The 23,272-nt window shown below is 39.9% G+C and overlaps 1 protein-coding gene across 3 annotated transcripts in view; it reads left to right on the top strand.

Annotated features, from left to right (window-relative positions):
* ROS1 (ROS proto-oncogene 1, receptor tyrosine kinase) overlaps positions 1-16,052 on the top strand; it is a 69,839-nt gene extending 53,787 nt beyond the window's left edge. For 2 of the 3 annotated variants that reach the window (XM_085575067.1, XM_085575066.1), the window contains exons 43-44: positions 3,807-3,970; positions 14,012-16,052. In XM_085575067.1, coding sequence (XP_085431193.1) covers positions 3,807-3,970; positions 14,012-14,157 — 310 coding nt within the window. In that variant the 3' untranslated portion in view covers positions 14,158-16,052. Of the gene's footprint in view, positions 1-3,806; positions 3,971-6,050; positions 13,000-14,011 lie in introns of all 3 variants that reach the window. The other variant, XR_014953726.1, reaches the window with a different exon arrangement.
* The last annotated feature ends 7,220 nt before the right edge of the window (positions 16,053-23,272 follow it).

Raw genomic sequence — 23,272 nt, 5'->3', positions numbered from 1 at the left:
TCAAGAAAACTTTGCCTGAAATAATTTTTAAGGTCCTGGATCTTGAATTTAGCATAGCAGATAGGTCTCACATACGGCTCTGCCTGTTGTAACTTGTAGGATCAGTGCCTAATAGTAATTTTTGAAAGCAAAATGCTGATGAGCTTAGACTCTTGTACCATCTTTTATCTCATTTGGTGAACACTCAGCACCTGCATGCAGCTTCTGTCAGTAGGTAAACAGCTTTTTGCTGCTTTGCTAGGTCATTAATGGCATGCCGGGATTCTTGACATTCCTGCTTCCCTCCTTGTGGTTTTGAACCTGCATCAGGACATCAGCAGTCAGTAATTCTCTCCTCAGCACTTTGGCTTGCTCATTGTCATTTGACAAAACAAACCATCATTGATAGGAAGAGAGTTCAAAGGCCAAAGTACTTCAGCTGAGAAGTGTTTAGGAATCTGTGATAGGCTTACACTGCAAGTGCAAGTAGGGCTGGCACAGAAACCTTAGCTATAAAAGCATAAAGGAAGTGGGTTGTTTGTTTGGTTTTTTATCTGGAAGGGGGGAAAAATTCTTCCCCTTGCCTCCATAAGTTGCTACTCCAGGAACTACTTTTCCCCAGAGAACTGTGGCTAGGTGAAGCTTGGTAAAGAATTGAAAAAGGGTATTGGGAATTTATAAGTGAGACACATATATTGAAACATGAATTAGATTTATGAATGTAAATACATTTGCAGACAGAGATCCACATTTGGCACAGCCACGCGTTATGAGGCTTGCATCCAAGAGAATGCCATGGTTTGGACTGAACTGAGCCAATTTAACAAATCCTCAAAGGTTGTGGATTACAGTCTAGAGAATTTGTACAAGCACCAGGACATTTGCTGACTTGAAGCTGCAGTTTCAGGAATGCTCAGTCCTTTGCAAACTTACACAACTGACTTTGATAAGAAATTTTTGTTTGGTAACTAAAAGCTTTTTGCTGTTTTTTTTCTGGCAATGATGCCCTGGAGGAATTAAGAGAGTGTAAGAGAAGGTGGCCTTGCACAGAATGCACCAGGTGAAATCAGGGCTCTTTATCATGACAAATTTTCTCATTTTCTGAGAAAATCACACATCAGTTGTATTTCCCATTTCATGTGAGAAAAGAATTGCTAATCTGCCTTCAATATCAGATACTGAATATAAGTTCTTTGTGTTTACAGGCTCTCAGATTCTAACTAGCCCCACATAAGCAGCTCTATTGGACATTTGGTTGTTGCCCCCAGATAAAACAGAGGTGTGAAGTGTGGGTTAGTATGTGTACATCTAGTGTAAAAGTTAGCTCTTGAACCTAACATAAACTTTTAGCTAATGCTGTTTGGAACTGTCATTTTTCATTTCTTCCTGACAGGCTTTCCCCATGAAGTAGGGGAAACCTCTGAGTCTCTTTCCTATCTTAATGTGATGCACTATTTACTAGCCCATGTTTGGCTCCCAAAAATATAGGAATATGTTCAATCTGTCACTTACATGTATCTTGGCATATTAAGCTATCTTTCTCCCTCTTGACTGGTCTCATACTCGTGCATTTCTGAGCTAATGAAAATTTGCGCCGTATGACTTAAAACTTTGAATGTCACAGCATGCCTCAAAAGCTAAATGACATGCCACAAATAGCTGTACATGTAAAATTTGCAGATATATTCTGAGAGAGCATGAAAGTTTTTGTCATTAGAAACCTAAAGCCTATCTGAATTAAAAACTTAGTGAAAAATACCAGTACTGATATTTTAAGCCAATCACCAAGTAATTTGATTTAGGAAATGAAAACATGGAATATAATTAAAATGAGAAAATTACAGTATTGAATTACAGTTTTGGCAGAAGTTAATATCTTTACTCCATGGCAACACTGAATGGATTTATAAAGCAGATTGCCCAATTAAAAATTGTTATTTTGAAAGGCAGAGATTGGTCATAGGAAACAAAACAAAAACAATCATATTACACACTCACTATGTTCTTGTTTCATAAATGAAAAGAGGGTAAATTTAGATTGCATGTAAGAAAGAATTATTTTACAGTAAGGGTGGTGAAACACTGAAAAATATTGCCCAGAGAAGCTGCAGATGTTCCATCCCTGGAGCTGTTCAAGGCCAGGTTGGGTGGGGCTTTGAGCAACCTGATGTAGTGGAAGATGTCCCTGCACATGGCTGGTGGGTTGGACTAGATGATCCTTGGAGGTCCCTTCCAACCCAAAATGAGTCTATGACTTTGTATAATTTCCTGTTTCTTTCTTGGTCAATGGCTGGCTGTTTCTTCCACAAGGCTCTGCTCATGAGAGCCCAAGTGTGAACCTGATCAAGCACAGCACCTGAACTCATGTTTGTTTGCCTAGATATCCTACCAACAAGCATGACCAGAAAGAAGATTGTTTGGCTTCCAGCATTCAAGACTGGAATTCAGTGTGACAGACACTTTGCTGGCAGCAGAAGGAAAACCAGTTCTTTAACCTTATTTTGAGACCTATTCAGTTCTTTTCCTTCTATATTTCCAGTGTCATCAATAACCAGTACACCTGAAAGTAAGCAGATGAAGTGACTCAGAGTGTTAGGAAGCCAATACTACTTTTAAAATTCTTAAAACAAATATTCAAAATTTCATGGAATCCTTTTGAAAAAAACATAATTGCTCTGTTCAACTTGAAAACCACAAGAATACAGGTTGATGAAAAGTGGCTTTGAAACATTTTTTCTACTCACATTCTCTCTTGACATTAATATGTTAATGAAAAATACCATTGAAAAATCAGAAGTCAAGCGATTTCCTCCCAGCTGTCACGAAGGGCTTTTTAAGATGCCCAGTTGTGGTAAAGGATAGCAGTCATCTTTTTAAGACGGATAAGCGAGGATCTGAGCAAGCCAATTCATTTCACATAACAGATTAACGCCTGGTATCACATAGCAGCAGGTCTGGGAAGATGTTTGTCAGGGGAGGGTTTGAACTTAAGGCTTAGAGGTAAATGCTCCACATTCCAGATGCAGCTTCCTGAACAGCCTTTCACTGACTGCTCTCTGGTTTTGAGACTCCACTCCCAACGCTTAGCATGTCCAGGTGTTGGCTGTGTTTTGGTTTTCAGCCTGTCTCTCCCTGGCTTTTGTAGGATTTGGTTTTGTGTAGCATAAATTCACCTTGAGCAAGGAGTTAAAACCAACCCTGTCATTTAGACAAACAGGAGGTAAATTTTCTACTAATGGTAGCGATAGTGTTGTACAAGGTGGGCTGGAATCCCTGCACCCATAGGAAATTCATACCATTTTTGCCTTTGGAAAACTTATTCCTATTTGTTTTGGTCTGGAGGTAGAAGTTGAAATTAACTCCCCCTGTGCAGGAGGGTTTGCCTTGAACTTCTCCTGTAAGGTAGCTTGAGTTGAAGGAGGAGTAAATAAGTTGAAAACTTCAGGTTCATTTCTGATTTTACACTTCCTTTTCTGTTGTTTTTTAGATCTTTTTCTGTGAGAGAATTTCTTTGTCTTCTTTCTTACAGTATTCCTGACTTCTTCAGTGAGAGTAGATGTTCATGGCAAACGTGTCTTTTTGTTTAATGTTACATCTGCTTCCAATCTCAAAAATATCCATCTTTGAAAAATTTAAATGGTTTATAGTAATTATTCTTGACTTTAATTTAATCTTTAATTTGTTTTTCATTGTCTCAGCAGCTGATGATAATCTTTGTACCACACAGAAAGTTCTCAGGCCAAACTCACTTCCCAGATGTTTAATAGTAAGTGTTGAGATGAATGACTCTAATATCATTTTTGTTTGCGTTTACAATTTTTTCCCAGATGTGATTTAATGACAAGGTGCTGGTCCCAAGAACCTCATAACAGACCTACTTTCTCTTATATTCATGACAAACTTCAAGAGATAAGACACTCTCCACTGTCCTTCATCCACTGCCTTGAGGACAAAGAGGAATCAATTGGAGTCATCAATGAAGCTTTTGAGGGTAAGTCTGGGCCAGCACCCGCTATTCTTGTGGCTCTGCCCTGTAAGCTAAGTGCTTTTAACTGTTTGTCACTGCCTCAAATTTTCTGGGTGTTACATGTAAAACAGCAAAGATTTACCTGTATCATACTGAACTTGTAAAGATTCATTCTATGCGTACAACAAATTAGATGATGGATAAGATTACCAAGCAAAAAGACCCAAATGAGGTTGTAATTAAGCCTGACTCTCAGAGATATCCAATTTACATCTGAACCTGTTCCGCTGAGATGGATGCCTAAGTTCTTTGCAGAGCCAGGAGAGCTTTAGAAGGCTTCTAAAGATCTGTAAATCTGTCCCAATTTCAAAGACATCTGTGCCCTATCCATGAGCTAAACATGGCCATTAGGAGCCTGCTCTAGGAGAACTGGCTCAGCAGCCACCTGCAAGGGAGGCATAATTTAGGCACCCTAGTAAGGTTGCCTTTATGCAAGCCCAAACCCTGATCGATTCAGGTCTTGCCTATGCTCTACAGACTGTGAATGAATAAACTAAGTGATGTTAGGGAAGACATACTTAAGATATGGGACACAACAAAGCTCAGTTATGTAAGAACATCATTAAAGTTGTGAAGGCAGAAATTAAGGAAAAAAAAGGTAATGCTAAATTTGAAGTTGTCTGTGTAACTGGGATGTAAATCACCTAAATATGGAAATGAACATCCTGGCTGGGCTGGAACAGCAATCTATTCATATCCTACTAACTAAATATTGAGAAAAAGTAATCAATATTAGTAAACAATATGACCTTAATTCTACAAAAAGAAGGTTTTTATCAGTTGAAATATTTCAGTTTTGTTTCACAGATTAATTTTTTCATTTAATCTATTTGCATACTATGGTTTTATAATGAAAAATATTAAATGGTAAAAAAAGTACTTTCCATTCTAGAAAATCCAAACCTAACTATTTCTAAAATATCTAAAAGCTTCATTTTGGAGGTGATTTTTTGTGATTTGCTTTTTTCCCTTCACAATTTGTTATTGAACTAGGAACTCACCCTGATTCACAAACAGTTTTGATACTTCAGTACTTCATATTTTCTTAAAAACTTCCTGATCCATACCAGGAATGACACAGTACTCAATTACACATGTAATAGACATTTTTCTTCAGGATACTATCTATATTCAATTCATTGGCATTGTCCAATTGTCACTTAATTTGATATTTTGCTAATCTTTATCATTTGGTGAAGCTTTACAATTGTCAGTTTATTTCCACTGTGGTTTCTATTTATGTCAAATCCAGCCTGTTCATGGCATGCTTGCATTACAAGACTAAAAACTTTACAAAGACATGAAGGGACCAGCACAGATAATCTATCATTTCATGCATTTTTAACAGCTGATTTTGCACCCTTATGCTATAATGAAATACAATTTATATACAGTGTAATTCATTAGTTTCTTTAAGGGTATCTTAGCTCTTAATAATGGCATTCAGGAAAAAGATACTTAGTCTGGCACAAATGCAAGCCTGGCATTAGCTCAGGAAAGGACTACAGCCAATTAATTAGGCACTATGCCCGAGCTAATAGGCCTTACATTCTGGATGGACTTTATCTCACCTAAATGCAGCTGTCTACAGGCTCGGAGCCTCATCTAGGATACTCTTCCAGATAGCTCTGCAGACAGAACCAGAAAGTGACAGTTCCTGGTTTTTTGGGTATGTATCACAGCAGGAAAGGGGTGACCTTTTGCCTTATCTTCACTGATGATGGCTGGCATCCAGGTGACTTTCCTTTTTTCATTTGGTTCACATAGAATCACAGGGTAGGTGAGACTGGAAGGGACCACTGGAAGTCACCCAGTCCAATATCCCTGCTAAAGCAGGGTGCCCCCAAACACATTACTCAGGATAGCGTCCAAAATACAATATCTCAGCTATAATATCTCAGACTACATGTTTAATTTTCAGATGGCTACAGGAGCACAGCATCCACTGGACACAGGGCTGTACTGATTCAATTGCTAGCACCCACTCCTGAGCTAGTTTGGTTTGCTCACTTAGACATCCCTTCTTTGTGTTCTAACTCCACAGGCAACAGAGACATGAAAACTAACAGTTAAGAAGTTCTTGTGGCATTACACCAGTATCTGTCAAAATCTTTAGTAGGGCTGAAATTTCTGGAGAAACCTACCTTTCTGCTGCTTGGAACGGGGAAAGGAGCTGGAAGATTGTGTTTGTGGTGGAATACACCTGGCACAGATGTAACATGAAAGAGTTTTAGTTTCAGTGCAAGTCTCTGCCTAGCATGTGTCAGATAAGCCTGATCTTTCTCCAGCTGTTAACTTGCTCAATCTAAGCAAATAATTACTTTCACTGGGTCACTGGGATGACAAACATATATTCTTAATGTAAGAAACATTATTTTGCCAAAATTTCCGGTTCTGCCACACAGCAGATGTCACAGATAAAAAGTCATTGTTTTGTTTATTTACTGGGAACAAAAGTTGCATTCTTAGAAATTACCATGTTGCTAAGGAAAACATGGATTGAGGCTTCCATGAAAAGTGTCAGTTTGAAGATAAAAATTTGAAAAAAATCAGTTTAGTACAGAAAATATGGTGGTATAATGGACTTTAAGGGTGGTCTTAATAATAGCTCTGTACTCCATAATGTAATTTTAGTCAGAGAATCTGTTGACAGCAGTCACTTTTAAAATCAGACTCCATTAAACCTATTTATAATAACTTGGTAAAGTCTGGCCCACTGTGGTAAGCAGGGCACTTCAGTGTAGGCAGAACTTTGGCTGCCAGAACTTCTACTTGGCACACTCTCTTCCTGAGCCTTGGACCTTTCCCCATCAGCTGTCATGTTCCCTCTTCTGGCTTCCTTTCATTCTTCCCCTTCCATAGGTTCTGTCCAGCTGCTGTTGCCACAGACCCATTGGATTTGCATTGGGAGGAGAAGACAAAACCACTGTTTCCATGCTTCCATACAATATTTTCATTCTTCAGTTCTCAAAAGCCCTTCTTAACTTCTCCTCAGGTTCATTTGGTGATTCTCATATAGGAAACAGCCTTCAGGAAACAGGGTAGCTTGAATTTTATTCATCTTCATATCATCCTTACATTTGAATGTATTTTAAAAGAATAAACACTTGACTAGCTCTTTACATGTATAATGCCATACTAATTTTCCTATATATTTATAATTCACCTGTAGGTTATCTCCCTCCTTCCCCAAGCACAGTCTTAATAAGCCCATTAAAATGTTATGCTGTTTACTTGATTGAAGCTCTAGAGTCCTTGTGATGTCTTATTGTTGCTGAATTTTCTGATCAAGGACACATGCATGTCAATTTTTTGTAACTCTCCAGCCTTGAATTAATTTGACAGTTTCTCTGCCTGCCATGTATTTTCCATGCAGTGGAATTCAGTAAGACCTGCCTCCAGAAGTGAGATTGATTTAAGAAAGAAAAGGCCATTCAGGTTCTACTTGAGTTTCCAGACTAAAATGTGTGCTCCACTATGACCCTGTCAAAAACAGTTTGGGGCACGGAATATGTCTCCGATTGTAATTTGTAACACATTGTATAATAAGTTAGTGATTTTTAAAATTTGTATTCCTTTCTTGCTGGGACTAAGTGAAGTATTTCTTGTGTTCATACTAGAAAGATGACAGCCAAAACAAATAATCCAGAAGTCTGTTCTATGATGGATTGTCCTCAACAATATTTTCCAAAAATGCTGCACGGTCACTGGCCTTTGTGCGTAATGAAACTCCAGCCACGAGCCCCCAGCCAAGAAATGTTTGCTCTCACCGGGTGACCTACTTTCAAAAGAAAGAGACAAATGTCAAGCAAAGTGAAATTACATGCCTCAAAATAGCTAAGATACTTAGCCTTACAGGGAATCATACATCTTCCAAATTCTGTTGAGTCTTACCTACCCATGGCTAGCCACACTTCTAGCAGGTCTATGCATGCTGTTGGTGATTTTCATAGGTGGAAGAGCTGAAAAATATTAGATTTTGTCAATAACCTAGATGCCAGTGCAGTATGACACAGAGATGTCAAGTGTGGGTAAACCAATACAGACAAGCTGCTAGTGGACAGCATGCTAGCAGGATAGCATGGGCATGGCCAAAGGGGCACATGCTGTGTTCTAAAGCAAGCATCAAATGTCAACAAACACGCCTGAGTAATACCAGCACCTCCTGGCACTGCTGCATTGGAAGGGAGGAAGGCAAACTCAGGATCAGGGTCTTCCAGTTTAGAGTTTTTCCTTCTTGCTCTGACAGGCTTTCCCAAGACATTGATTTTGGGCTTAAAGTAGCAGTAACAATTTTTGTTTGAGTGAGGGTAGCGCTACCCAGCTGGAGGACTGAAACACCAATGGGTTTTGAATTCAATGGGAATTAACTGAGCACAGGCTCTGTCACCAGAGTTCCTATTCATTGCTGAAAGAAAGTCTCTTCTTCCCCCAGTTCCAAGAAGCTCAGCATGCTAGAAGGATGGCCCTTGCATTGCTGTAAAAATAACTGGACCATCTATTTTCAGACATCAGTTTTTACATTTGCACATATAAGACAGCAATATAGCTTTTCAGGTCCCGTGAGTGCCCCTTTACAGATGGAAACACCTGTTTGATTTGGCAAACGCCTTTCCTGACATCAGACAACTGGGCATTAAGCAGCTGGAGAGACTTCTTGCCTTTATGACCTAGAAGGACTATTCTTATCAGGGCTACTCCTCACAATGCCTTTTGGACCTATATGGAAAAGATGCATAGTTGCTCAGAAAAAGAAGCTCCTCTGGCAAGAGGAGATGCCAGGCAGTTGGAGAAAATCCAGGATGAAAGACTAAAGACTCAAAAGAAACATATTTGCCCTCAAAACCATGATTTTTAAATTCCTAAACTGAATATATTGCTTGAAAAATATGGCAAGATACAAGATTTAGAATTTAATAATGTTTCTTTTTTTTTTTGTTTTTCTTTCCAAAGTCAGTCTATTTATTTCTTCAGCAGTTCAGGTACTTGCTAAAACTGTAATTTGTATTTTTTTAAAATCTCTGTGCAAAATTTTGCACTGAGAGGACTTGATATTAAAACTAAAATCAGCAATTTCATCATTAATTCTATGCTTGTACTCTGTACTGGCTGAGTACCTGTTTTCTGTTGCTCATGTAAGAGTCACCAGTTTATTTTCCTAAACCAAACTGCCTTTTAAAAAGTAGTTCACACACCCCTCTGAATGTAAAATAATCACTTGCACAAATGGAAGCTTCTCCAAAGCAGATGTGGTGATAAACAACATTTTTTGAACCTTGTATCTAGTCTCCTTTGTATTTTTCTGAAATTCAGTAATCCTCTTCCCCTCTTAGCTTAGTGAGTGGCTGACCCAAAGCCTGCAGAGGTCAGAGAAAAGGCTGCTTCCAAAAAAGAGTGAGTGGTTGCAACACTGCAAGTAAAGGGGAGCTTGGTGGTGTAATCATTTCTTATTTGTACTCCAGACAAAAGGTGTTTGATTCCAGAGAGTGCACATGAGCCATATGATGCTGCAAGTGCAGTCACACCAACACTGCCAGAGACTGAAAGAAAAAAATCAGATGGTGTAAGACTGTAAGAGCTGACATTTGTGCAGACAGATGTGGATAGAAATAGGCAACTAAAACATAAAAACTGCATTTACACTGGGTGTCTAGGCTGTTTGACAGACACCAGAGACTTGTAGACATATTCAGGGGAATGTTGATGTGTAAAGGCAAGGATGTGGATTAAGCATCTCCACAAAGCGATTCATTCCTCCTTTCTCTGTTGACTGTAAAGACAGCCTAGGCAAGGAGCTTAAATTGGGCATGTAAGACCTGAGTGGTTAAGACCTGGTAAACTGAATCCTGTTTTGTTACCTGGAGAAAGGGAGTGTTTTCCTAATTGTATAGTCTTACTGCATTGCAGCAAATGTGGAGCTGAGGTTTTTTTTTTTTTTGTGCATTTATATTATAAATTTTATTAAACTAGGCAAGAAACAGGTTTATATCTGTAATTAATAGGATACAGAGATTTCAATACACAGTTCTCTAAAAAATTCATTAAAAATAAAAAGGGTGGAACTGCATCAAGCAGATTAGTGCAGGGGAAATGTAGGGTGAACAAAATTCTCACTTTTAACACCTCTAGTGTCTGACAGAATAGCAAAGCTCAATGAGTCACCCTCAAACCATGTAAGATCATATGCTTCATTAGGCAGGAAACACAGATATATCTCCACTGATACATAATACAGAGTGGAGTATTAAAACGGATATATATTTGTTCTATTTATATTCTTACTGGCTATGTGCAGAAACTGAAAAATAGCTCCTCCAGCTCCAGGTGGCCATCAGGTATCAGGAAAATACTCTCTACACAGGAGCTGTCTCCTTGAGCTAACAAACGTGGCTGAGGTAAAGAAGGCAAGGTTCAATAGCCACCATTTTCACCCTTAACAAAGATATGTCATCAGGCGTTTCTCTCAGATGTGTTTGCTTTGGGGTATATCTTTCACCCATGCCAGTAAGTCAGCTAGTCTCTTGTTTACTGCCACGTACATTGTGTAGCAGTGACAAAGGACAGAGTATGTACGAGAAAAAGAGGAGGGTATAACTGAGAAAGAGGAAATGTGGCTGGACTTCTAAATACTTTACCTAAATACCTTACCATACTGAAGGTGCTAAACATCATATGGGATTATGTCACCCGGAATTAGTAATGTCTCAGGCTGGCTACTTAGCTGGTGTAAATTGGTGGCACCCCACTGGTTTCAATGGAACTTCATTAATTTATGCTAGTGAGGGTCTGGCCCTGAAATAGTTGTAATATAAGATCAGCATCTCTAGATCAGTTTATTCAGTCTCAACCAATCAGCTTTTCTACTGACATTCTTTCTCTTATTAAATATTGTCACCTTCTTGAATTTAAACACCAAAACCTCCTCGTCTGCTTATCAAGACATCGCAAAAATTTGCACCCTTCCAGGCAGGACTTCAAACCATGTGGTGAGCCCCCAGAGTTTACCAAGCAGGCAAGGACAGGCACTCTGTGATCCTGGGGCAGGACCCAGGGCCCGGCTCGGCACTGCGGCCGCCCTGCCACAGGAAGCAGCCGACTGAGGTGCTGGGATGGGGAAGGGGAAAGCACAGATTTTATCAGGTCAGGGACGATCTTCTCAGAGGAGGCTAAGCAAGCAAATGCTATTCCTCTTTAGCATGAGTCAGGCGATCATTGTTTCGTGTGTCAATTAATGTGGGGCTTTCTAGAGCAAGCTTCTGCCTATCCCTGGAGAGGGGTGTTGTAAGTAATTTACCTGCAGTTTGGCTCAGATGTGCTTTATGCACAAGTTCTAAGCACAAGCTTTAAGCATTATCACAGCTCTAGTAGGAAAAGTGTCTAGCAAGGTCAAAGCCACATGCATTTAGGACCTGAGACGTGTCTGTGCAAGTACAATGCTGAGCTTTAAACTTGCCATTTTAGCTATCGAAAGCAGTCTGCCTGGGACAGCACAGAGCCCAGTGGGATCCTGCTTCTCAGTGGGGCACTCCTCAAAACAAAGCTGTACAAAGCTCTGGACTGACAGAGCAAGTCTGTCTCATGCCCTGAGGTTGGTTGTTTAAAGCAAACCTGGGTAATGCTACATTATGCAGAAGTTCACAGTGTAGACAACCCCTCAGAATCCAAGCCTGTAGAGCTCGCTCTCCAGCATGACTTCAGATTTCATGAAGGTGCTCCTTGGACGTCTCCTCTTGGGGTGTTTTGTTGACTCAGCCCAGCTTTGCTTGTGAAATCTGAGGGGATCGCATCACATGGTTTATCCTGCATTTACTCACGTATAACCCAGCAGGACTGTACATCAATCAACTAATTTTAGCGATGTTAAAACTGAAAAGAAAATAATGATATCTCATAAATATACCGGCCTGCCTCTCCACTCCTGTTTCTCTCTCTGTTCCTTCAATTTCTTAACATTTTTTGGGAGCGCCTTCTGAAGATTATTCAGAATTCTCTGAATTGACTTATGGCTTCCCAGGGTCCTGGTGGTGCTTCTAGTCCTGACATTTCTGGTGGAATTTCACAACATATAATGAATTTTTTCTTCAACTGCTCATTTTTAGTATTTTCTGTCTCCATCCATTCTTACACTCCAATTAGATGAGCAAAAATAATTTGCTTGCTTTGCTGACTTACATAACAGTCAAGCATTGTACTATATAACTTGAGATCTTTGTATAACTTTACCTTGTATAGCAGAATGGTGCTAAACTTTCATCAGCGCTGAACATTGAACTAAGAGATGACTCAACAGTGAAGGAAAGGGCACTTCCAGTCAAAAATGTCACAGTCAAAGTGGAAATGTATCTTACACATGTCATGTCATAGGAGAAAGGTCATCAATATTATATTCTTCCTGCATCATTGGATATGATAAGAATATTCTGCAAAAATAGTATTTCATCTTTATTGCATTCCCATAGCTCAAAAAGTAAAACCAAGACCAAAGTGTTTGATTTTTTAGCTCTTTTTTTCTGTAATGAGAAATACAGTGGCGTATAAGCTGAAAAAGGATTATAAAATTTTATATATTCTGTAGTTCTTCAGACCTGTTGGGGAAAGAATTAGTAATGTATCTATATATCTGGTAAAAATATCTCAGTGACCTCATACTCACATTTGTGTAAACATCACCTCATCAGTTCCAGATACTTATACAGGAAACAAATCTGAATGCTCCTCTAGTGTTCTATACTTAGGCAGGTCAGCCGGCATATGTCTGGTCTGTAAATACCCAGTTTTACTTGGGTCCTTATTTTAAGATTTCCCTCTTAAGAGTTTGCTGCATATGTTCCCTCAGCATTTGCCTGTGTGCCTTTTCCAAAGCAACTTGTCCTTGAAGGTTGCCATTAAATTAAACAAAAAAAAAAACAACTACAAAGAAGAGCTGGTGGTTGGTAAACGCTTAGTTGGAGCTGAGCTACTAAATATGGTCATAATAGCCCCGAACTGACAAAGTGAGTATCAAATGATTTCTCATTGCTGTCAGTCACTGTGGTATGTGACCACAGTTTGCTCTGTGTCCCAAACCCCATCTTGCTAACAGGTTCTAAAATCAAAATTTTCTTTCAGGCTTTTCCTGATAATATTTCCTATGCTAATGGACTATAGCATGTGGAATAAATTTCCAACTTTATAGCTTGGGGAGATGTGTGATTATAGTGACATAATAAATTGTGTGTTGCCTGGTGGAATAGCACAATGCTTGTGATTTCTTTGAACAGATAACCCTGAATGTCACATGCTTAATTCTTTCAGTTATGAAGTAAAATAAGGAGTGTAACAAAAGAAGGTATACGTTACAAAAATAAATGCAAAAAATAGTAGCAGTTACATCTTGAGTACTTAGTGAACAATTTTTATATTTTTAAAAATTTATATCCCCTGCAAAAACTTTCAAGCAACTATGTATATACAAACTGCATCAAATTAGAGAAAATGGAAAGTTTTTAAAAATGTGAAAAACACAGTGGATTGCCAAGTTCAAGCTTTTGAAAGGGCAGAATACTAGAGAGACAGAAGTCTAGACTAGTCCTCTAGAGGGACAGTATATAATGATTTTGCAGATAGAAAACTGCCAATGTTACAGAACTCTTTAGCAGTATTATTAGCACGGTTAGTACAAAGGTTCAGATTAAAATCACTTTTGCTTTATGCTTCTTTACAAGGAAAAGAAGCAAGTCATGCATTCATGACAGTATTGCTGCCTCTGGAGGTATGAACACTGATAAGCAACCTTTCCCAAGTGATTTACTTAAAATTCTGATCCACACAGACAATAGCAGAAAATAAATTTGAATCATCATTCTTATGAGGTCACTAGACCAACTTTCTCTAACAGCTGTCTGATTTTGTTTGCTTTCTAATACTACATGTATATTACTGGGATGTTGTACTTTTTTATTTTATTTTTAAGAATATTTTTCCATTTGGTTTCTTTTTTTTTCTTTTTTCTTTCTTTTAATGCAGATGATGATATCCCATGCGCAGATTCAGACAGCATTCTTTCAGCCACACTAATGGAAACAAGGAATCAAGAGGGCTTAAATTATTTGGTACTAGTCAAAGAAGGCAACCCAGATGAAGAAAGCACCAATTCTGCTGAAATTAGTTAAGTCTGGTTATTGCTGTTTAAGAGAGTGAAAGAAGAAAAAAAACTCTTCAAAGAAGATATAAGCCAAGGAAAATATTCTGCATGTCACCATAGTTACAGAGGTGTCTGAAAAAAAGAATGCAACTCTTCAATAAAACTACCAGAAAATGTAATAAGATGCTGAATGTCGTGTATCAGGATAAGACAGTGATTACATGGCCTCTGATTTTCTACATGTTATGGTTTGGGTGCTTCACAAGAGATAGTTTAAGGGAAAAAAACTTGTATCAGTCAGTAAGGGATTTTACTGTGTATTAAGTTTATGCACTCACATATGCCTCAGGCACAAGGCAGCCCTTCCAAAAAGGGAGTACTGGTATGCTGATTTAAAGAACAGACCAGCTTGTTCATGAAGAAAACCAAATAGTTGAAGTCTAGCTTCACTGTGCACAAACAGGATTTTACAAACTGAAAAAACAACATGAATACCAAACTCCAAATCAGAAAGCAGCTGAAGAAAGGTGACCAGGTTGTCCACTGCTGTGGGTGGTCTGTTTCCCTAATTAGTTTGAACAAATTCTTGCAATCATCTTGCATATTAAGTTGCAATTGATCTGACAGTCTGGACAGTCCTGTTTTCTTATGTTTCTTCTCCTTTCCTTTTTGAATGTTCATAATCCTTTTTTATTTTTTATCATATTGAGTGAAAGGAGGTATTCTTCCTTGGTGTGTTTGGAGATAAACTCAAAGCATATAATAAATTTTATACAAATAATTCTTGAATTAGAGAGAGCAATAAGCTTTTTCTAACCTTTCATCATGAGCAGTATGCAAATTATACAGAGCTATTCACTGACATCTTTCAGGAAGCTAGAAACATGCTATAATTTTATGCTAATATTTGGTAATCGGGCACACTGGAGAGTAGTAAAGGTTCTGATGTCAGGATGTATACATTTGTAAGAAGCAACTCCACTGCAATCAAGCTTCAAAAGTTTCTTAAATGGAGATTTAACACAGATGAAAAAAAATTGGAGTCTCAACATTTTGCTAAAATGAAATAGAAATTCCTAATTTTGAATTAGGATTCTTCAAAGTCCCTGAAAAACTCTTTCAAGCATTATATAAATATTTTTCTTCAACTAGAAATCACTGTAGAAGACAGATTTGCTAATAAATACAATTGCAGCACTTCACTATGATAACCAGTCCATGATGTGGATAAAAAAATAAATACTGTTTTATGTTTCCTTCCTCTTCAAATGCTGCTTGACTGGTTGTATGGTGATTCCTTCCATTTCAGTGATTTAAAAATTACTAACATTTGCTAACCTATGGCATGTGGTGACCAGAAACTAGGAGGATACCTTTTCTGAGGCCACCACACCTGAATGTGTTCTGTATGCATAGTTTGACTTAAGTCAAGAAGACTGCTCAGTCAGCAAGCCACAGATAAAGTTTTTGAACAACAGGGCTCCATATTATAGTTTTTTCTTTAGCAGGAGAAACCTTCAATCCTCCCATAATTTTGTCAAGACAATACCTTTCACAGGCCTCAAGTGCACCTGTGATGTGATATCCCAAGTCAATTCAGTTTTGTGTAGGTCTGCATTAAAAAAAATCATGGAAGAGCCTCACCAACTTGTGTAAACTGGGTTAGTAGGAAAGATGAGCATCAGGGACAGAGAGCAGTCAGGACTAATACCCTCCAGGTCTTGAAGCTGTCACAAATATGCAAAGCAGCACAGAAGGAAAAAGGGGAAGGTAATTCTTGTCGTGTTCACGTTTTTAAGTGTTGCAAGACAAGCCTAGTTTTAATGAAATATTAAGTGCAGCATGATGAGAAAAAAGTGTAAAGTTTAATATACTGCCAATAAACGAAACCTGAGGATATTGACCAGTGATCTATGCTTTTTGTACTTGATAATATGAAAAATGTATTGGACAAGATAAAAAATTAACTTATTGATCCAAATTTGAGGATTCTGATCTATAACTTGTTGAATTCAGTGGAAGACACAATGCCTACCCTCCCCAGGAATTACAATCATCTGAGTCATGCTCAGTGATGAGCTCTGAGCATGGCCCTACACATACACTGGCCAAAACTTCATTGTCCCATCCTCATTTTCCTGCCTTAGAGAAGTATGAAAATACAACTATTCCACTGAATTGTGGTAAAGCTGAATTTGATGCAGGCAAACTTAGCCTCACTTGCATCCACCCATGATTCTACTTGAAGAGAGTTTCTTAATCTCTCATATTTCTGTATCACCCTTCTCTTTACACATCTTCATGATTCCACCTTCTCTGTCTTACTGAAGTGTTGCTTCATCTCTTGATTCAAACTCTTCTTGAAGATTCACATTTTTCTCAGCAGCACTTATTCACCATCAGGAGGTCACCTCTTGCTTTCCAGTAGACAGGTCTAATGGTTGTTTTTTGACAGAGTAGGAATGAGAATGAAAGACCTCTTAAACACATTCTCTCTTGGCAGGGAAATGGGTACTACCTGGCCTGTGTTTACCTCTATTTTTACCTCCTCCTATCACAGATCAAGGGAAAGAGTCAACAAACGCTTGAGTTCAAATGTTTTGACTTCTATGGCTACAAATTTTAAGTAAGTATAGATGGATTTAAAGGTGATAACATCATTTAAAGGAAATAAATGTTTATCAGAAAGATTCTGTGTGATATAAGGGTAGTATAAGGCATGTGGACTCAGTTTTCAGCTCCTGTAAATCAGGTTAGATGTGTTAAACTAAGCTGATGTACAGCAGTATAAAAACTGTCTCCAAATGTTTCGCTTAAAATTGTCCTAAGACACGTAGACCTATGCCCAGCCAGTTTTTAAATAAAAGAGGACTAATCTCTTTAAGTCCCCTCCATTTTATTGCTGAGCATGAAATTTCATGGCATGGAATATCTCTTTGGTTAATTTGAGTCATCTGCTGGTTGTGTCCCTTTCCAATGTCTTGTGCACCCTCAGTCTATTCACTAAGGAGGAGGCACAGAGTGAGAAGCAGAGAAGGCTTTGCTTCTGTGCAGGCACTTTTCAGCAATATCTAAAATATTACTGTGTTATCAGTATTGTTTTAGTTGCAAATCTAAAATACAACACAAGATAAGCTGCTGTGAAAAAACTCCAACCCAGTACAGTCTCTAAGCTGCTGGGGAGAAGAGACATGTGCTCCCAGGCACTGACCAGGAGATGTGCCATATGAGTCTCTGGGCCATAGCTAGTTCCTGTCTCAGGCTCTTTGGTGCTCCTTGATGCCAGCCCAAACACTGAGCAACAATGGTGACAATGCACACATGATGCCACACACACAACCCACGAGTCCTGGGCTCCCAAAAGGCCATGGCAGAACTCTGAGCTGTGCTTGGATAGACATGGATGGTTCTATCATGTGTCTGTAGCTGGCTTGACTACAGACTTGACATGCATATTAATTGGTAGAAAAATGTTCTACTTCTGCCTGTGATTAGAATTTCCTACAACCAAACAAAAATGCTGTGGGTGATTAATTAATGTTTGCAAATTATTTTGTAAATGTGAAGGATGTTACTTATTTACTAAGGCAGAATTTTCAGTCTCCTGAATTTTAAGTCTTTTCGCTTCAGGTCTACCACAGGTGCATTTCATCAGTGCATTTCTGTTTTTCAGGGTTGCTTGCAAGAGCTTTTGAGCAGGTACATACTGATGACCAGAGCTATCCAAAACCTGTATATCTCATGCTTTCTATTTGGGATCCATGATGAGGATACTATGAAAGAAAAGCAATGTTTTATGACAAGAATATTGAGTTCTTATTGGATCAAATATAAAATTATGGAAATGTAGCTGAAAGATATGCCAGGCTCTAGCAGGATCATTCTCTGATTCCCACAGAGGGAGTGCCCAGTGACATAAGCTATAGGAATGTGGCTGTCAAGAGGTCTGAAGGGAAAATTTATACAGCTTGAAAGGATGATTTGTTGAGCTATGAAAGGCAAAAGATGTCCTTGGTTTTATCACATTGGGCAGAAAAACTTGGGGTGTCAAGACAATTTCTTTGCCTTTTTTATATTTAACATTCAGGTCTCATCTTCTTTGGGAGACTTTATTGTCATTCATTCAATGGCATCATCAGAGGATTTGAGAAACTTAAAAATTACCACCAGAAAAGCAGAAGATTGTATATCTGCACTGCTAACACAGGCTTTTTCTGTTAGTCTTCGTTACCTGCAGAAGCTCGTAAGTGATGAGGACAAGAAAGGCAAGGACTAAGTTCACCTCAGCCTAACCTGTCTGAGAACCTCAAGCCAGGGTCCAGCACTGAGACTAAAGTTGTTGTTCCTCAGCTTTCCTGGTACCCTAGATAACAGAGCCTAGTAACACTCTCTGGATCACATCCCTCAAAAATTGCTTCTCCCACCACTTGTATAAAAGGGCACAGATATCCTGACAGCAGAGTCACTGCACCCTTGCTTTCCACAATGGTTTTCAGCAAAGAAAGTTTTACTGTCTATTTGACTTGACTAATGTCTCCAGGTTCTTTCCTCTTTTTTTTAAATTTTCTTTGACATCTGTGTCATGCTGTCTGTGATGATTTGAGTCCTCAGGTGTGGCTTTACTGAGCATAACCAGGTGAAATTGATCCTCTTTAATTTGGGTTTAGGACTATGCATTTTAATGGTGAAGGCAAGCTTTAGATTCAAATTTACCACTTTCTACAAAAAGTTGATATTAATTCAGCTAGACCTGAAAAAGGTGTTGCAGAAAAGTATGTCAGTAAAATAGCCCTGGCAGGTCTATTAATGGTTTAAAAATTCTAACTCACTTTCATTTAATTCATTCCTGAAAACCTTTGTTAGACACACACTTCTAGTTATAGAAGCTTGCAAATCAGCTGGATTTTTTCAAACAATCATGGCTCTATTTATAATGACACTTAGCAACTCTAACTGATATTATGTTTTGACTCTAAAAAATAGCCACAAACCCAGGGTATCAAAGCCAAGTGAACATGCCAAAATACTGTTGTTATTGCTACTGACATAACCGATACTGCTGTATAAATAATCTTTTTTATGATGTGTTAACTTCCTTATATGCCATCTTCAGTTTGGAGGATGTTCAGCGCTGCCTTCTATCTTTCACTATAAGAACAGAGTTGTAAAATAACCACTCCTGTTTGGATATTAATTCCTTTTGTAATTCTGTTGACATAGCTGGATTTTTCTTTCTGGAATAGAATAGAATCATTTAGGTTGGAAAAGACTTCTAAGATCATTGAGTTCAACTATCAACTCAGCAGTTCCAAATGCACCAGTAAACCATTCCCTAAGCACCACATTTACACATCTTTTAAGTACTTCCAGGGATGGTGACTTCATCACTTCCCTGGGCAGCCTGTTCCAATGCTTGACAGCCTTTTTTGAGAAGAAAAGTCCCATAAAACCCAACCTAAACCTCCCCTGGTGCAACTGGAGATTGTTTCCTCTCATTCTGTCACTTGTTACTTAGGAGAAGAGACAGACCCCCACCTTCTTACAACCTCCTTTCAGGTAGTCATAGAGAGTGATAAGGTTACTCTTGAGCCTCCTTTTCTCCAGGCTAAACAACCCCAATTCCTTCAGCTGCTCCACATAAAATTTGTGCTCAAGACTCTTCATCAGCTCTGAATCCCTTCACAGATTCACAAGATCAAGGTTGGAAATTATCTCCAAGATCATGGAGTCCAACTTTTGACCAACCACCACTTTGTCAACTAAAACAAAGCACTAAGTACGGGGCGGGAGCGCGGCAAAGTACCATGTCAGGTCGTTTCTTGGACATTTCCAGGGACAGTGACTGTCACCACAGCAATACATTTCAGTGCTTGACAACCCTCTCCATGAAGAAATTCTTCCTAACCTGAGCCTCTCTTGTACTGCTTGAAGATATATCCCCTTGTCCTGCCACTTGTATCCTGGCACCTCACTACAGCTTCCTTTCAGGTAGTTGTAGAGAGTGATAAAGTCTCCTCTGAGTCTTCTTTTCTCCAGTCTAAGCAATCACAGCTCCTTCAGCTGCTCCTTATAAGACTTGTATGCCAGACCCTTCACCAGCTCTGTTGCCTTTCTCTGGTCATGCTCCAGCACTTGAATGTCCTTCTTGTTGTGAGGAGACTAGAACTGGATACAGGATTCCAGGCATGGCCTCACCAGTGCTGAGTACAGAGGGATAATCCCTTCCCTGGCGCTGCTGGCCACACAATTTCTGACACAAGTCAGGATGCATTGGCCTTCTTGGCCACCTGGGCACAGCTGGATCATGTTCAGTTGGATGCCAACCAGCACCCCCAGGTCCTTTTCCTCTGGGCAGTTTTCCAGCCACTCTTCCCCCAGCCTGTAGCGCTGCCTGGGGTTGTTGTGACCCAAGGGCAAGGCATGCCCCTTGGCCTTGCTGAACCTCATAGGATTGGCCTTGGCCCATGGATCTGGCCTCTCCAGATCCCTCCACAGAGTCCTCCTGTCCTACAGCAGATCAACATTCCCACTCAGCTTGGTGTTGTCTGCAAAGTGACTGAGGCAACACGCAATTCCCTCGTCCATATCACTGGTAAAGGTATTAAACAGGACTGGCCCCAGTAGCGAACCCAGGGGGGACACCACTTGTGAGCGCTGCCCACTGGGTGTAACCCCACTGACCACTGCTCTCGGGGCCCGGCCATCCAGCCAGCTTTTTACCCAGTGAGCTGGGTAAAACCCCGGCCAAGCCATGAGCAGCCAGCTTGTCCAGAGTAATGCTTTGAGAAATGGTGTCAAAGGCTTCACTAAAGTCCAGATAAACACATCCACAGCCTTTTCCTCCTCCACAAGTGGGACATCTTGCCATAGAAGGAGATCATATTAGTCAAGCAAGACCTGCCTTTTGTAAGCCCATGATGCCTGAGCCTGATCCACTGATTGTCCTGCATGCTCTGTGTGATGGCTCTCAAGGTGATCTGATCCATTCAGATGCTTTTTCAGGGAATGCTTTCTGGAACGCCTACCTATCTACAAATAGAAATAAATTTCTGGGGAAACGTGTTACTAAAAATCTCTTTCGAATTCTTTGATTCACTTTTATATTATGAGTCAATCTTACTCTTGATAGATGCAATATAAGAAAAAGCAGTGACAAAGTGACTATAGCTGCAAACACCCTATAGTTACCATGTATGCACAGTTGTGTTTTGGCTCAGATCACAGAATCCTGTGGGTCCTAAGTGGAATATATGTTTCTGGGGCATGGGAAGCAATAAAAGATACATGAGAAGCCTATGTACAAGAAGGTTGGACTGTGAATAAAGTCTTATGACTTTTACTCTAAGGACTATACAAATGTTAAAATTGCAGATTCTTACCTGATCTACAGTTTTTTTTTTTTTTTATGGCAGAAGTGTCAAGTTAAGTGGCAAAGGAAAACAATAACATTCTATTAGAAATACACTCCCAAAGAGTATAAAAAAATCAAATAAAAGTGCTGTCTTAAATACAGGATTTGCATTTTCTTAGCAGAATACACTCTCTGCCTTGACTCTCTGTGCACTCACTGAAGTGGAGGTCATGGCTAGTGACAACTGGGAGCTGTTCCTGGAGGCTTTCTTGCCTTTTTAGGTTATGAGGGTCTCTGTGTGTTTAGGATAATATGATTGACGGCTCCACTCCGGCCCCAATTAGCACCCTATAATTTATTAGCTTCTGCTTTCAGATTATGCGCTAACTTCACAAATATTTCAACCACGGAAACAGCAGCTATCAAGTGTCTCTTTCCTGATCCAGCTCACTTGGACTGCAGTTAAATACAAGGAGGGAGCTGTGTGGGTCTGTCAAGAGAGAATAATCATTTGTGTCTGTGTGCATCTGGGGCTGTCACTGTTCTTTAGGACCCAGCTTCTGGAAAAAAAGTTTTTTTCACTGGATCAGAATCAGGGGTTAGGGCTCGGTTCCTGCCACAGAGGTTTGGTGCAGGATTGAGACCAATGCTCTTCCTGAAAAGGCCCATGTTAGTTCAACCTTCTTTGTCATGTAAATACTGACTCCATGCAAACAACATTGGCAGGAAAGTGTGTGTCCCTCCTAGCACTTGCTGCAGTGGTATGAGGCCAGAATGCTAAGTGCAGGAGGGAAGAGCCTGAGTAAGGCAGGAGAACAGAGAGGAAAGGAGAGGCAGGGTCCAGGTTGAGAGCAGAAGTCAAGGAGAGGAGAAGTGGAGAAGTTGGGGTGGGTATGATGAGGGAGGAGGGGCACCTTGCAGCTGTACCCAGGCCAGGTAGGGCAGAAGGAAATTGCCATGCCAGAGGGAGATGGAGTACCCTCAGTAAGATCCAATATGGTATTACATCTCCCAATGGGATAGCACTCCTGCCACGTGTTTTTCCTGCCTTTACCATGGATGAATAAGCAACTGACACTTACCTAAAGAAATGCTCCCATCCTTGGCCAGCCTGTGCTTTTGTGGGCTGCAGCCGAACATGGCAAATGGAAATGCCCATGCATGAGACTGGGGCCCGGGAGAGCGCACACCTGCACCCCCTGCACCTCTGCACCCCTTCACTTTTGCACCCCTGCACACCTGCACCCCTACACTCCTGTACCCTGTACACCTGCAGCCTGCATCCCTGTGCTCTTACACTCCTACAGTCCTGCACCCTGAACACCTGCACATCTGCATTTGTGCTCTGCATCCCTGTCCTACACTCCTGCACTCCTGAACGGCCTCTTCCAGCACCTTCCCTGTCTCTCGCAGGACCTGATGCAGAGGGCAGGGGCAGGAGGATGGGGACATAGCACCCAGGGACTCTCTGCTACAATTGCATTTACAGCCTTGACACACATTAATCCTGGGTTATACCTGGCTAAGGAGGCAGTAGAAGGTGCACTGTAAAAGTAACTCCTCCTTTAAGATGAAAAATGGACATGAAGAACCCAGGCTTGTCACTACATTCAGATTAGATAATAGTGTTACCATGCTGGCAGCTAAATTAACAGCATGGTTCCCTAGGCTGTAGTTCCAAGGCTTGGGAAGTTACTGAAGAAAAACTTCCGGTTTTCTTTTTCTTTTTCTTTTTCTTTTTCTTTTTCTTTTTCTTTTTCTTTTTCTTTTTCTTTTTCTTTTTCTTTTTCTT

The sequence above is a fragment of the Lonchura striata genome, chromosome 3 (assembly GCF_050655825.1).
Source record: "Lonchura striata isolate lonStrDom1 chromosome 3, ASM5065582v1, whole genome shotgun sequence".
In the NCBI taxonomy this organism is placed as follows: Eukaryota; Metazoa; Chordata; class Aves; order Passeriformes; family Estrildidae; genus Lonchura; species Lonchura striata.
Note: the sequence above shows the minus strand (reverse complement) of the source record. Positions and strands in the feature narration are given on the sequence as shown.